Source organism: Paramisgurnus dabryanus, chromosome 15 (genome assembly GCF_030506205.2).
Source record: "Paramisgurnus dabryanus chromosome 15, PD_genome_1.1, whole genome shotgun sequence".
NCBI classification, from domain to species: domain Eukaryota; kingdom Metazoa; phylum Chordata; class Actinopteri; order Cypriniformes; family Cobitidae; genus Paramisgurnus; species Paramisgurnus dabryanus.
Window position 1 is genome coordinate 29,431,488 of NC_133351.1, and position 15,635 is coordinate 29,447,122.

General features: G+C 38.9%; 1 protein-coding gene across 1 annotated transcript in view; it reads left to right on the forward strand.

Moving 5' to 3' along the window:
* The first annotated feature begins 647 nt into the window (after positions 1–647).
* The window catches only part of tmprss3a (transmembrane serine protease 3a), a 29,470-nt gene continuing 14,482 nt past the window's right edge, over positions 648–15,635 (forward strand). The window contains exons 1-7 of the mRNA XM_065292999.2: positions 648–1,144; positions 1,246–1,405; positions 2,768–2,999; positions 5,440–5,547; positions 5,924–6,037; positions 12,237–12,360; positions 13,047–13,175. Coding sequence (XP_065149071.1) covers positions 1,307–1,405; positions 2,768–2,999; positions 5,440–5,547; positions 5,924–6,037; positions 12,237–12,360; positions 13,047–13,175 — 806 coding nt within the window. The 5' untranslated portion in view covers positions 648–1,144; positions 1,246–1,306. The remainder of the gene's footprint in view (positions 1,145–1,245; positions 1,406–2,767; positions 3,000–5,439; positions 5,548–5,923; positions 6,038–12,236; positions 12,361–13,046; positions 13,176–15,635) is intronic.

Consider the following 15,635-nt stretch of genomic DNA (forward strand, 5'->3'; position numbering starts at 1 on the left):
TCTTTATGATATGTTTTGTAGCTGTAAAAACTTAATAATGCTACAATAAAATGATGCAAATATGTCTACACTGTACGCTTCAGCGTCTATTTAAACATAAAAAATTTTTGTGTTTTTGAAAGTTATGTATTAATACAACATATTAACAGTGAGACCAGGCTGGGGCTACTGTAGAAACATGACGATGCAAAATGGCGACTTCCATGTAAGGGAACCTGTGGTGTATGTAGATAAAAATGTCTCATTCTAAGGTACAAAAAACAGTTTATTATGTAAGGTCTACACCACTGATAATATGCTAAACTTATTATATTGCATTTCTGTCAAGAGATCCTTTTAAAGTTACACAATGCACATTTAAATGCCTATTCACTTCTTACTAAATATGACATGAAAAGCTGTCGGCCATAAAACGCTCGCCAACGCATCACAGAAACTAGGCACACCAGAAACCTCTTACATTTATTTAAACTTCATTTATTTTCAAATTACCAAAGTATTCAGAGGATTCAAACTCCGTCTTACACATTTAAAACACTGTCAACAGTTTATGTTGACAAATTTTCCTTTCGTTTTTATGCTGTGCACAATTTTTGTTCAGAATGATGTATTTTATGTACAGTATTTCATTTGTTCAGTCATACAGTAATTCATTCAGAACTCCATCAAGTTATACTGTAAGGGCCAAATGGTCTTGTAGAAAAAATGGTTCCAAGCTGTAACAGGGTCACTACTCTTAATAAATGTCCATTTAGTTACAGATATGTATACATTTTGTACCAATATTTAGGCACTAATATGAACTTTTATGTGCAAGGCGTACCTTTTGAAAGGTGACCATTGTCTGACAGTGTATTATTTATCACAATGGATCATTATAAGGTCTTTTCTATATCTTTTCTCCCTCATTGCATTTGATCAGGGCAGCAGGTTCTAATGTAACCTGAGTTTGTGTTCAGGGAGATGCTGGGGTCATCCGATCTCCTCTCACAATGACACAACTTCTCAGTGCTCCCCTGCTCAAGTGTCCCACTTTATCATGAAGAGTCTGTGTCAGTGTCGAGCTAAATGAAAACTAAAATGTAGATGTCTACAGAAAACCAGCCGGCTAATCAGACGAAGATGGATTTTATAACTCAATTAGGTAAAATTGACTTTGTATCCCTGATCTCAGTATAATTTTGCTCTCTGTGATGTGCCTTTCCAATTTCATAGTAACATCTTATCTTTCATTTCTTGCTTCAGACAAATCTGAGATGAACTGTATATATCTGAGAGTGTTTAAGATGAATGTATGAAGTAAATCATGGCAAATCAAGAGGGGTTGGAGGCTACGGCAGGTGTAGATGTCGGGACGGATGTAAATGGAGAACCGGACAGAAAGAGCACACATATAGATTCACAGGTGAGGCCATGGGGCAATGTTTAAGTTTTTGTGTGTTGGTAAGTTGATCAGTAATATGAGTTTTGATGATATTTTTGCTCCAAGACACAAATTTTCACACAGTATCCAGATTGTTCATTTGACAAACGTAATCTAACATGCGTTTCTGCAAATATCGTAATATATAAAAATTAGCATAGTGCATAGGTGATCATAATGTTTTATCATTTTGTACTTGTGTTCATGATTTTCGAGCATGAGGGTGTGGCATGCAACATGTGCATGTGGGCATCTGCTTAATTTGACTTGCAATATATTATTTGCATTGCTATTCACAGCAAATATTGGGGTTGTGCCCACACATTGAGTACAACTGGTTTAAATAACACATTCATCTGTGTGCATCATCTATTTGTTTCAGAAAAAGAAGCATCTAAAACAAATCTGTATAAATGATCATTGATTGTTTCTATGTGTGATGTATAGTAACTATGAGCGGGACACAAAGTAATGCTAAAGTTAGATAAATATTTTTACACAATCAACACACACATCTCTGTGAGTTATTTCCCCTTATATTAAAATCGTTTTTTAATATTTTACTATGTTCTTACCTCAACTGCGTGCCTAGGTCGAAGTGCTGCAAACTGAGTGCTCTTCCGCTGTACAATATAGTTCTCATTTTTATCCGCTTAAAAAAAATCGCCATGTTTTATTTGTGCCACCATACTTACTCGAGTAACTGCTCATGTAACAGTATTTAAATAAGGAAAACATGGAAGTGTTTGGTGGCTTCTAAACTCATCCCTGTTTGGATCCTAAGGAATGAATGGGGCTAGGCTAAATGCTAACACATTCACGACGCGCTGTACAAAGATTAAGTGCACACATTGAAAAAAGATAGGGATGTATTAATTTGTTTAAGTTGAGGTAAGAACATAGTTAAATATTGAAAATGGTGGTGTTTTCCTTTAACAGTTATCATTTTGATGAGTAGTATTTGTTTTCATTTCATTATCACTGTATACTGAGGTTTAATTGTAACACTATGTTACTGTAGCTAACCCCGCTGTGTAAAATGTTTTCAATCCCAGCTATCAGTTACTGTGAGTGAGATGTTTCAAAATGGTTATGTTTTAGGTAACAAGACAGTGATTGGGTTGGATTTGGTGACTTGCACACCCAACTCTTTGTTCAATATCTTAACCAAAACAAATCAAAACTTTTCACAAATTCACAGGAGATCATCTTCTGACAGTATGAGAAAAGACCAAAAGCACAGATTGCTCGACCCTGTATAAATATGTAAAGTAGCCGTGTTACAATTTACCCTGCGTTAGTTGGTGCCCCGCTCACCCCTACTGTATCCATGCTCTCACACAGGGGACAGTGGAGCAGAGAATAGAGGTAGTCTCTGTAACAGAGGAAGATATTCCTGCAATCGATAACCAAAACACGGTCAACGTCAGTCCTCTGGACAGTCAAAGTGCCAGTACTATACCAAACCACAGCACTGTCAAACCAACATCAGGAGACAGCAAAGACTCTCACAACAATGCTTCGACCCCGCCCAGCTCTTCAATGCCAGTTACCAAAGTCCAGCCCCTTGTTACAGGTATCAAGAATGTACATTATAATAATTCATGATCACATGATTTAAACATATTAAAACATAAGTATTAAAATATATGGGGGAGTTTTTACAAACACAGTAGTTTTTACAAACACACCTTACAAAAAAACAATACTGGTGTATCTAATGCAGCTCAAACAAGCATTTTAGTATGGGACTAGGATAAGGCCTGTCTGGGATACCGGCCCATAATTTTATATTAATAATTTATTTTATATGTTACAATGGTTTCCTCCTCAACCTCAAGTTATACTAAATTAGGAACAAAGAAACATGACTATGATTCATGGATTTGTAAATTCATAACTTTGTCCGAAAAGGTTTTTAAAAGGGGTGGTTGCACTTTAGTTTATGGTTCAATTATCCCTATTAAAGGTCCCATTTTTCCTGATCCCATTTTCAAACTTTATTTAGTGTGTAATGTTGCTGTTAAAAACATAAATAATGCCTCCAAAATCATAAAGCTCAAAGTTCACTGTCAGGCAATATATTTTCTTTAATAGAAGTCCCCTTTCAAAGCCTACAGTGAACGACAGGTTTGGACTACAGTCCTCTACTTCTCGGTTGAATGACATCAATATTATAGTTTTTAGGGTGACCATACGTGCCATTCTTCCCGGACGCATCCCGTCCAGGATTTTGTGTTCGTCTTCCGGACGTCATATTTGTCATAGAGGATTATTATTATTATTATTATTATTACAGAAAAGCAACCGTTACATTTTAAGGTAAGAATGAAACTACGATTGTATACATGGGTTTCAGTCATGTGACTTTTTACGTTATGCCGCCATCTTGAGGACCTACCGAGTACCAGTAGGCTACTGACAAGCATTGGCTGGCTTGCTACGATTTACGGATTTCTTATCTTTTACTGTCTATGATTCTTATGGATACGGGAAATGGCTACGAAAGACAACATGTCGCACCTCGACTGTCATGAAAAGAAACGCGACTTTAAAAAAATATACCTTGGTTTGGGTGTGATGCCTACTCAATCCCCGATACGTTCTTCCAGCCGCTGTTCGCTGCTACCGAACTACCACTATTTTACAACACTAAGGCGGCGCGTCACAACATGAAACTTTGCTCGAAGTATCACCTGGATCTCTACTCATGAACGCGAACATTGAGAACATTGTTTGTGTACACAGAGTTTAATAAAAAGAAAGTTTTGTACAACTGATTTTGGCTGTTATGGTGTCTGCTCGTCATCCCTGCCAGACGGAAATAATCGATTTCTGAATGCGAATGAATGAATCTCATATGAGGCTCCTTTTTCAACTAGAAGGTCAATATTGTTTTTCACTTGCGACAAAACAACGAATTATCTGTGCATTTATATGTAACTATGCTTTAGGAGATATCCATCTTTACTCTCCTCCCTCCTTACGTTCCATTCGCAGATCGATACATCTAGACTGGGAAGATGGCGGCGAGCGGAAGCCAAATCAACCAAAGTCAGTTGTTTAAAACCTTCTTTTTAGTAAACTCTTTGTTCACAAACAATGTTCTCAATGCTCGAGTTCACGTGTAGAGACACAGGCGATACTTCGAGCAAAATATCATGTTTTGTCGAGCCTTCTTAGTGTTGTAAAAATAGCGATTTTGATGCTCACAACATATTGAAGGCATAGCTTCTAGTTCTTTTGCGACCACTTCAGGTCCTCAAAATGGCGGAAGACAAGAGAGTGACGCCAGCTGAAACCCATGTATATCTTATGTTTTTAACCGAATGGCGTATGCGGTCAACAAATACGACTTCCGGAAGACGCACCGAAATCCTGGACGGGATGCGTCCGGGAAGAATGGCACGTATGGTCACCCTAATAGTTTTTGAGTAACCTTCGCCCACAGGAATACGTCAGTCGCCAGCTAAGCTAACGGCAAGCTAAGCTGCTGTCGAATCACAACCCACTAAACAAACTACACAATCAGAACTCGTTACGTATTTCTAAAGGAGGGACTTCATAGAACAAGAAAGACATCAGCCCGATTTTAGGACAATGAAAACAGCGGTGTAAAGCCAAGTGCATTGTGTGAAAAGTACTGCATTTTTTTACAAACGAAACATGAACACATTATTTGTTACAAACCATACACACAATCATAGCTTCTAAAACACAGGAAAACGGGACCTTTAACTACGGCTTTGCCTCAGTAAACTCCTGTAAGTACTGAGTGTAAGTACTAATAAACCGCCAGTATCCTAGAAGTATGCATGCTAATAAGCAACAGGTTATAAGTGAGAATTGGACCCTAAACTAAACTGCTATCTCAAATATAACTTTTGAATTTACATTATTGTGTAAAAATGTTTCCAAGCACCTAATTTTAAAAAGAGGCCATTGAAACTTAGCCTTGGTTGAGTTACTCTCAAGACACTGTGACATGTCATCCTCTTTAACCAATAACAATCTAGATGAGGAGAAAACATTACGTGGGAGTCTGTTTGCACGCCGGTTTGAGATACTCATTGGGGCTTGTGTACTGCTCGTCGTTATCTTTGTGTTGGGCATTGGATTGGGAGGTGAGTATGATGTCCTTGGTACGAAACACACCTGTAGTAAAAATGAACCAACACACAGCACTGAATTATTCACATGCTCTGTGTTGTGCAAAAGATGTCTGTTAGTCTAGGCATTATCTAATACAATTTTTTGTGTAAATACATTTTTATTCAGATTTAATTTTTTTCTTAATTTTATGATTTTTTGTTTACACTGTAATACAGTAATCATCATTAATTTCATTTTCTTATTAAGAAAAGAGTCTTATTAAGCATTTAGAATTAAGTACAACTTAACATTTTGCCATTGTGTATCAAGGGTGTGGTGAAATAAATATAGATCATTATTACCTATCCCACATAATTTAAGTTTAAATATCTTAATCTTTCTCATTAGTTGGCTTAAATTGTGTGGGGAAGTTTCGATGTGGTTCGTCTGAATGTATCAGCCTATCTGCTCAGTGTAATGGGAACGTAGACTGTGAGCATGGTGAAGATGAGCTTAGTTGTGGTAAGTACACTTCAAAAAATGCTTTCCCAGCACTGGGCAAAAAGGGAAAAACCCAGCCATTGGATGAAGCTAATCCAGAAAGTTCATATTTGATCCCTATAGATCATTATACGTGCCATTCTTCCCGGACTCATCCCGTCCAGGATTTTGTTTTCGTCTTCCGGAAGTCGTATTTGTCGACCGCATTTGTCATAGAGGATTATTATTATTATTATTACAGAAAAGCAACCATTACATTTTAAGGTAAGAATGAAACTACGATAGTATATCTTATGTTTTTAACCAAATGGCGTATGCGGTCAACAAATACGACTTCCGGAAGACACACCGAAATCCTGGACGGGATGCATCCGGGAAGAATGGCACGTATGGTCACCCTATATTTGACCCAACCACACACTGTAAAAAATCTGAAATGACTGTATTACTGGCAGCTGTTTGTTTACAGTTTTTTAAACCCAGCTCAATTGACGCACGTCGGCAAACTAGGGAATGAACTTGCGCTCCCTGGGCGGTTCAGCGCAAAAAAGGAGGCGTGTCCTGGCGCAAACCATCCCTGATGCTATTTTGCAGTTTCAAAAAACAATTGCGCCACTGACCAAAAAAAACTAGTCTAAAGTCAGTGGCGCGTTGCGCGTGGTTCACTATGCTATTTTAAGGGCGAATGCTTGACCATAATGTATAGCGTGCACAACGCGCATACACTTTGCTTATCTAATCTACACAGATGCAAGAGTTATTTTTGCAAATCATAAATTGTTACAATAAAAAATATTAACACATAAGATAAGGGAAAATCATAGTGGTGAGCATTGTGGTGATAGTTTTTATTTATTGTGTGTGGCTGCGTTAAAAAATTCTCATGCAAATAACGATTAAAATATTTTCATAAGTTTGTTGTGTGGTTGTATTACGTTTATTTTATGTAAATAATAATTCAAATGTTTTCATAAGAAACCTTAATGTATGCGTTTCTTGGGTCTGATTTCAAAGCCCCCAAACCCTTTCAGCGGTGAGGGTGGACGCAGCGATGTCCTCTGCTGGCGTCAGGTCATGTGTAGAGGCAGATCGACCTCCCGTTACACGGCGTGCCCGATTTATGCTGGCAAGCTTGGGATTCCCCCGTCTCCTGACATCATTGTAGCGCTTGGTTCAACGATGGGGATGCCAGCTGATGAGACAACTGTGGCTATTTCCTCTCACGCCTGTTTAATCTACGCTGATTTGAGCGGGTTTCTCCTATCCCCATACAAAACAACTTCTCGGTCTTTGACTGCTCTTAAAAGAACGTCGGTCTCCTCGGCTGTGAACCGCTCCTGGCATGCGCCTGGTAAATCCGTCATAATAATAGCAACCCGCCATGGAACTTGCGCACTTGCGTTTAAAGGGAATGTTGGATAGCGTTCTGATTGGTTTATTTGACGTTACGCCCAAACCACACCAATGAATAATGAACCTACTTCAGACCAACCCCTTATTGATTTGCGCCTGGCGCAAGAGTTATTTCTCCCGTCGGGAAAATAGCAACAGCGCCCAAGATCCACCCACACTTGCGCATTGCACTTCGCACTTGCGTTTCAGATCGTTAAAGTAGGACCCGAAGACTTATTCATGTTTAATGTTTATTTCTCTTTGAACAAAGTGTTGCCAGTAAATAACATAAATTTAAATCTACAGTAAGTTACTGGCAAACAGCTGCATTACTACAGCATTTTGTTTACAGTAACAGCCCAGGATAGGTTAAATTACAATGCTTTTAAACCCATTGTTGAAAATAACCCATGTATACTTATATAGTATACACTTGAAAAGAGCTGGATTGTTTTAAGCCATGGTTGAGTCAGATGTTGACAAGCCCATATAAATGTTTTAGTTATGATTGTTTGTGTTTCTTTGTATGGGAACAAGCATTTGGGGAATTTGTATAATACTCTCACACTCCAAATATGCACAAACATATAAAAGCGTATAAAGTTTTACATTTGCTTGTTTTGCTGGTCTGCTATAACATCCAATGTCCAGTATATTTGACTTTTATTTGAAATTTCAGAACATTTCCAGCACATTTCAAAGCACATTTAATTCTGTGATGAAAATAACAGCGATGGAAAAAAAATTGTAGGCTAATAAAATAACATAAGGACAAGTGGCCAAAAGTAGGACAAAAAGTACTATAGGACAAGTTTCTGAATTAACATTGTTGGTCCTCCTGAAACAACATTTTTGTCAACCAATCAGATTGTAGAATTACTGAATTCAGGTTCAATGAATAAGCGAAGCCTAATTGTTCCATGACAACAACACACCAAGGGTGCACACACACTATCCAAACCAAACCATGCCCCCGCGTGATTGTCTCTACTCCCCTAGAAGCACACACTCACACTGTACCTTTATCGATATGAGCTCAGGCGTGCTTTCATCATGAGGAAAATGTTTTGAACAAAGCAGGAAGAAAAGTGCTCTCTTAACACTGGAACCCATTGTAATGTTAAGTCTGTTTTTTTATTTAGAGTCATTTGGTGCACGATGACAAACAGCCCTCTCACATGCCTATCATATTGCTAAGTTGATCTGTTGCGTGTGCAGTGTAGACATTTATGTAACACTGATGTGTGAATAATAATTAACGAAAGCAGATGAAGGTGAGTGGTCACGCAACTGATGTCTCTCCTTTTGAAACACGATCTGGTCCGATTAGCGATCACACTGCGCCTTCCACACCTGAGCCTTACGGGGGGGCACACACCAGACGCGCAGCTCAGCGCCACGTCGAGTCACATCTAGGACAACTCCCAGGTATCGTAGAACCGGAAGTGCACATTAAATAGCGCAAGCTTAGTCAGATAGCGTCTACTTCAAAATGGAAAATATACGTTAGCAGCCAATGTTAATCGTTAATGATTTGGGACAAATATGATGTTATTTAACTCTTTCACCGCCAGCGTTTTTAAAAAAAGCTGCCAGCCAGCGCCAGCGTTTTTCATGATTTTCACCAAAGTTTAATGCCTTCCAGAAAATGTTCTTCTTTAAATATATAAACTCTGCTTTCAAACAAAAAAAAAAAAAAACGTTTCATCCTACCTTCAGTGGTTCTTTTGTAATCAGCTTTTGAATATGGGTAGGTTTCTGCAAAAACACCACATTTTGAGCAAAAAGCAGAGATAATTCCATTTTTGTGACGGACTTTTCATAGAGTTCCCATTCAGAGCGATCTTTAAAACAGACACGGACATGCAGCCGCTTGCCATAGGGCAATACTTCCGGGTTTAAAAAGTTGCGGATAATAGTGGTGGATAATAGCGGTATTGCGGAAAGACGGAAAATCTCGTCATTGGCGGGGAAGCGTTTTCTCTTAATTGACGAGATATCTCGTCAATGGCGGTGAAAGAGTTAATGTTAAACTATGTAAGTTGCACTTTGTGCGTACACTCATAGAAAACAAGGTGTTAAATTTTTTAGAACGGTGTGGCGCTGAACTGCAACCCCCGTCTGGTGTGCGACCCCCTTAAGTGAACTGCGCTCAAGCCCACCTCTGCAAGCCCGCCAGGGCGCGATAAACCAAACCGTACCCGGGCAGGTACATAGCGATCACACTAGTTAAACGAACCAGGCTTTGGGAGTCAAACACACCAAAGCACGGTTTGGTCAGGATAGTGTAAGTGCACCCTAAATCTGTCACAAAAATGTTTACCTATTTTGTTCTACTCTGGTGTAATTGCCAGCCTCCAATCCAGCCGAATATACAAAAACCGTCAAGATACACCTGAACACAAACCGTTTCCACATTCACCTGACTAACAACTGTCAAAATAAATCCTTTTCTATGTTTTTCACTTTGTTCCTAGCTACTAGTAAACATGACATTGTAATCTGCACTTTATGTTAGCTCATTGACAAAATGAGCTAAATCCTCTCTCATTGTATGTCGCTTTGGATAAGAGCGTCTGCTAAATAAATAAATGTAAATGTAAGGTTTAAAATTAATGTTAGCTTTAGGGCTTGTTTACATTCTTGACAGCCTACCTGTATTTGTCAGGAATGGGTAGGACAGAACCAAAAGGTATTTTAAACAACAAAAACTCCCTCGAGGGGGGTAAACAGGGCAAGAATTCAAATAATAACATTCAAGACAGGGCAAAACAAGACGGACTCCTGACGGTGTCGCACAGGACACACAAGGATCTGGCACAAGACATCAGACTAGAGATGCGCGGTTGGCGGTTACAGCCGCGGACTCCGCGGATAAACCGCGGATCGGGCGGATGACGTGACGAAAAATAATATTTTAATTAGATTCGGGCGGGTGGCGGATCGACTGCTTGTTAGCTGTGTCCTTCTAAGCATGCAACCTTAAAAGGTGAGCACTCTGTCTTTCAGGGTGGCAGCCTCAGAAGTTCTCAAAGAGAACTGAAATGAGACGGTCTAGCCTTCTGAGGACCCATAATTTGCGTCACCTGTTGCACGCGCCCCCAGTAGCCCCCACCGCGCCTGTCAGCAGAAAACAGCGGAGACATTTCTGACTTATTAAAATAAATATGTAATCAAAAATATTAATTTATTTTAGAAAATATGACACATTGATGTAGATTAAACTATTCAACAGTATATCAAATAATCAACATAAACAGAATAATATTAACACAAAACATAACTTATAATACTAAAACAGTGACAAGAAAAAGTTTTCTAATACACTTTTATTTAATAAAGGTTTTAATTGTTTGGGATAGCCTCGGCATGTTAAGAATCCATTCGTTCTATCATTAACAGCGCAGAGAAATGAGGACGCATTTTGACATAGCTCTTATCAACGCCTCAAAAAATGAGCATTAAAAACAAAGGAAATAGAAGCTCAGAAAAGGTTTGCCTGGAATAAGTTTTACAAAGTGGTAAATCAGGATGACACCAGTGCAGACTATGTAATTTGTGCGTTTAATTTAGGCATTACTTATTTATTTATTTATTTATTTATTTATTTTTGTCCCGTGTGCGCCGATCGGAGACTGAGTTCACTGCTGATATTCTAGAGCTTTCTAGTCTCGCGGCTGTCATCAGCAGCGTCTTGCATCGCCCAGTCAGCGGATGGCGGGCGGGTGCGGTTTTGAAAACTGGTCAGAAACGTTGGTGCGGATGGATGGCGGACGGATGATGAGTTTTGTGATGCGGTTGCGGATGAAATAATAGCCCATCCGCGCATCTCTACATCAGACACAATGGCATTAAATAGGGGAGAACTAAACTAGGTAATGAGGACACACAGGTGAAGGGTGTTAACTAATAATGAATAATTAACAAGGAGACAAGGGGGTGGGGTCAAGACTAGAGACGGCACACATAACACAACACTGGCCACGTGACTCTCCACACAGACACAAGACAAGGACACGGGGCTGTCAGGACCCTGTCATTAAAAACAAGACTAAACACATACATGACCGAAAAGATCCAGACACTATTGACAGCCCTCTGATTTTAGAGGTATGCTATGGTTAAGATTCGGGTGGGGCGTGTACATCAAAGCGTTAAAACGCCAGGCAGATGTCGACTTCTGCTTTGTTTATCAGTCATTGAACAATGCACTGGTAAAGTTTGGAAATGCAAGGTGTGGTACACTGCCTTTTGCTAGGCAAATATTGAGGCAGCTGTTAATGTCAATCAAACATTAAAGTGTGAGTTCTCTTTTGCTGTTATCTGTCATATTAACAGAAACTTTAAAAAGAGGATGTTTTCTCTGACCTTGATCGAGGGTGATAGGTGCACAAACACACAGGAGACAGAACTATAAACTTATGTCACCACAACGAAAAGCCCACCTCTCCCCTCATGCCACTAGACAAAAAGCGAATGACGTTGGACGCTTTTCCACTTAAAGCGCTCCTTCAAAAACAAGTGGTGAGGGAGGTGGCGCCGGAGCGGCTAAACAGCGCCCATACACATTCTTTCAAAAAAGGCACCTGCCATAAACGTGTTCTGTGTGATCGGCCCCCTATGAGACTATGTTTCTGTCAGGAATGATATTTCGAGACCAACAAAAGATGTTTTGACATCCCCTAAATACATATAAAATTACAATATTTAGCAGCCAGACGAATAAAAAATAATTCCTTTAGACATCTAAATGTCCTGTATTTGTAATGTCCATGGCTGTTGCTGAATACATGAATAATGCTGAATAATGTGTTATGTGTGTGTGTAGTGCGTTTGAGTGGTAAGAGCTCTGTACTTCAGGTACTCAATGATGGAGTTTGGAGGACTGTTTGTGCTGATGGATGGACTGATGACCTGTCGCTCTCTGCTTGCAGACAGCTTGGTTACTCAAGGTACTAAATACAATTGTGCATTTTGCAAAACCCTCCCTTCTCACACCCTGAAACTAATGAGAACAGCAGAATCCCTCTTAATAGCCGTTTCTCAATACCAAGTACGCCAAACTCGGACTTGTGTCCTTCGTAGTTCGAACTTGCAAGTTCAGACTCGGAAGAACGAACTCCTGACGCGAAATGCATTCTGGGAAACTTCGCTGTCATAAGTCCACACAAGTCTCCTCTGATGCATCCTCGATAAAATGGGCGGATCAAGAACACATCCGGGGATTTTATGTGAACTTGGGCTTGATGCGAACTTTGAATTGGAACAGTACTTGGGCCGCGACTGATGACGTTTCACAAGTCCACAAGAACGCAAGTACAGACAAGAACGCATGTTGAGAAACGGCTAATCTTTAGGTGTGGACTTAAGACTTAACCTGTCAGCAGTTTGTAAATAATGACATTTAAAATGTTTGATTGGTCTGTTTATTAGGCAGCCCTATCATAAGTCTATAAATATTTCAAGCATGCCATCTGTTGACCAAGGCAGTCTTGTAGATATGTTCATATATCAGTCCGGATGAGTGTTTACACCCTTAAAAAAAATAAAGGTGCTCCACCAGATGAGCTGGTGAAGAGCTACTATTATGCTTCTGCTTGTAACATAACGCTTTTTTTATTCTCCACTTTTCTGATAGATATGTGGGGTCAAATCCGCTTCCTCTATCTTCTATTGAACAGGACTTGCAAAGTAACCTGGTGTCAATAAGTCTGAACCAAACAAGTTCCAAACAACCCATCAGGATACACAGCTTTACTGATATCAGGTGTGATATAACACAGTCTCTTCATATTTTAGTTTGTGATGATTTCTTAAGCAAGCATTGCAAGCAGTTGTTCAAATGACATTGATAAAGGAACCTTCAAAATATATAATTGGGCCAGTAAGCAATATATAAAACACCTCGGGCCTTATTTTTAAAATGCTGCATCCTAAAATTGAATCTTACAATCATTTATCAAAAGTGCGTACTTTGATTTATACAACAAATGTACCGGTATGCACAGAAAACGTGCAGATGCTTCACTTTCAGATGTAAAATCTATAAACCGCAAATGAACTTGAAATTGTGTGCAGCTAAACAGTTTCAAATGTCCGCCTTTAAACGATACCTAATTAGTGTGCTTGGCAATTGTAGAAACAACTGTGCATATGTCTGCTCAGACCCTGATGCGATGCTAAGCACTTTTCCACGTCCAACTAAAACTACCTACTTCCATATACTGCAGTAGGCGAAAAGCATTACTCACATAGTTCAGAGGCCTTATACAAGGGCTGTTTCTCAATCGGAAGGCTGCAGTATGTTTCTCAAATCGGAAGACCCTTGGGGTCAATCTTACCCCAAAGCCACTTTTATTTAGTTAAAAAACATGGTTCCCTTCATCTCAGTGGAAAAAGATTTTGTGACTTTTCCAGATTATCTGTCAAGATTCATATAAAAAAACTGGGCTTGATTCGGTCATTCTAAAGAGGTGTAAAAAATTCACCAAAAGAGGCCCTTTGGGATTAAAAATGACCCCAGTTGAAATAAATGGGAAATGCAAAAAAAAAAAATGTTCTTGTTATTCATTAAATAAAATCAATGCATCCAGAATAAATCTGAAAATTTTGACATAGAAAGGTAGGCCTGGTACTAGAGCACAAATGCAATATAGAAAAGACATGCTAAATCACACACAAACAGACACACACAAACAAACAAACAAACACAAAGGTATGACTGCCACAGAGAACTTTTTTACAGAATTTGGCAAAAAAACAGCCACAGATGCAAAACAAATATGTAAAATGCTCACACAAGTGTGTGCGTGCCCACACACACATGCACAAACACACTCAAACACATACTTACACACACATAAAGATAAAGTCACAAATACGCACGCACGCACACACACACACACACACACACACACACACACGGACGGACAGACAGACAGACAGACACACACACAGAAAAACACCCTTACATTTAGTCAAATTTCTATGGCATTTTGTAAAAACAGATATTTCAAAATGCATCAAAAACTTTAAAAAAATTCTACTATTTGAAATAATATTTATTTTTAATGTCACTTCTAATGTTTATAATAACATAAATTCACAAAATGTTTCACTAAAGTATTGATGTTGAGCAGTTGGCCACATCAGTAAAATGAATGGGTCTCCATGGGCATCTGCTGGTCAAAATAATTTATTTCCTAAACTGTAACCATAAACTGTTTTTTTTTTTCTAAACACCAAATGGTCGAATTCAACACATAACATCTAGACCAATATCTAAAAACAATTTAAATCATATATAGAAAATAGTTTATGTGAATTTTTCATAAAAATTTGATATTTTACCAGCAAGCTAATGGTGTAGTTGAGGAATTGAGTGGTGAACAGGTACAAAAGTACTTCATATCTCCCAAAACACAGCATTTTTATATAGATCTGAAGTAAACCAAAAAAATGATATATTATTTGTATCATTAAAAATGTATATATTTTTTGTAATCACCCTTTTAATTTCTGGTGTCATTTTTACCCCCAGGGAACTCTAACATATATAGGAAAATAGGGTCCTGTGAGGGTTAAATAAACCAGGCTTGGTACGGCATTTATATGCAACCTCTGGAGGCTGCAGCCTTCCGATTGAGAAACGGCCCTTGTATGAGGCCTCTAAGCTATGTCCAGAATGTCTTACAGTATTAACTGAACTGCAAAAACCCGTTCACCCAGGAAGAAATGTGCTACAAAATGAAAAAGCAACAGCAGCAACATTCTTGCAACCCACCTAGTTAAAGTGACCAGATACAATGTCATGTCACATATTCTTGTATAATATCTGACATTGTAGCTTGTCAATATGATGCTGTGTAGGTTGCAAGAATGTTGCTGCTGTATGTATTTGCTAAGGTTTTATAAAGTAATGTACATTCTGGGTCAGTTACTTTCTCAGGGCTATCAAGTCTCACCCAGTCACAGTGAGACATACGCATATCAGCCAGTTCACACGCCACACCTTGTATTTCACACTGAGAACTGCTATACAAATAATGGATGAGGCGTAGATGTACACATGGAGGTTCTCTGCGGAGTTCATGGCTGCCTGGAATTTTTAGGTGTGTTCAAGCTGTTCCTAATTGAAAGACTGCAACCTTCAAATAGGGATGCTCCGATCAATCAGCCGATAGCGCTTGCTATGTTTTTCCATGAATTACTGTGAAATGCTGCTACA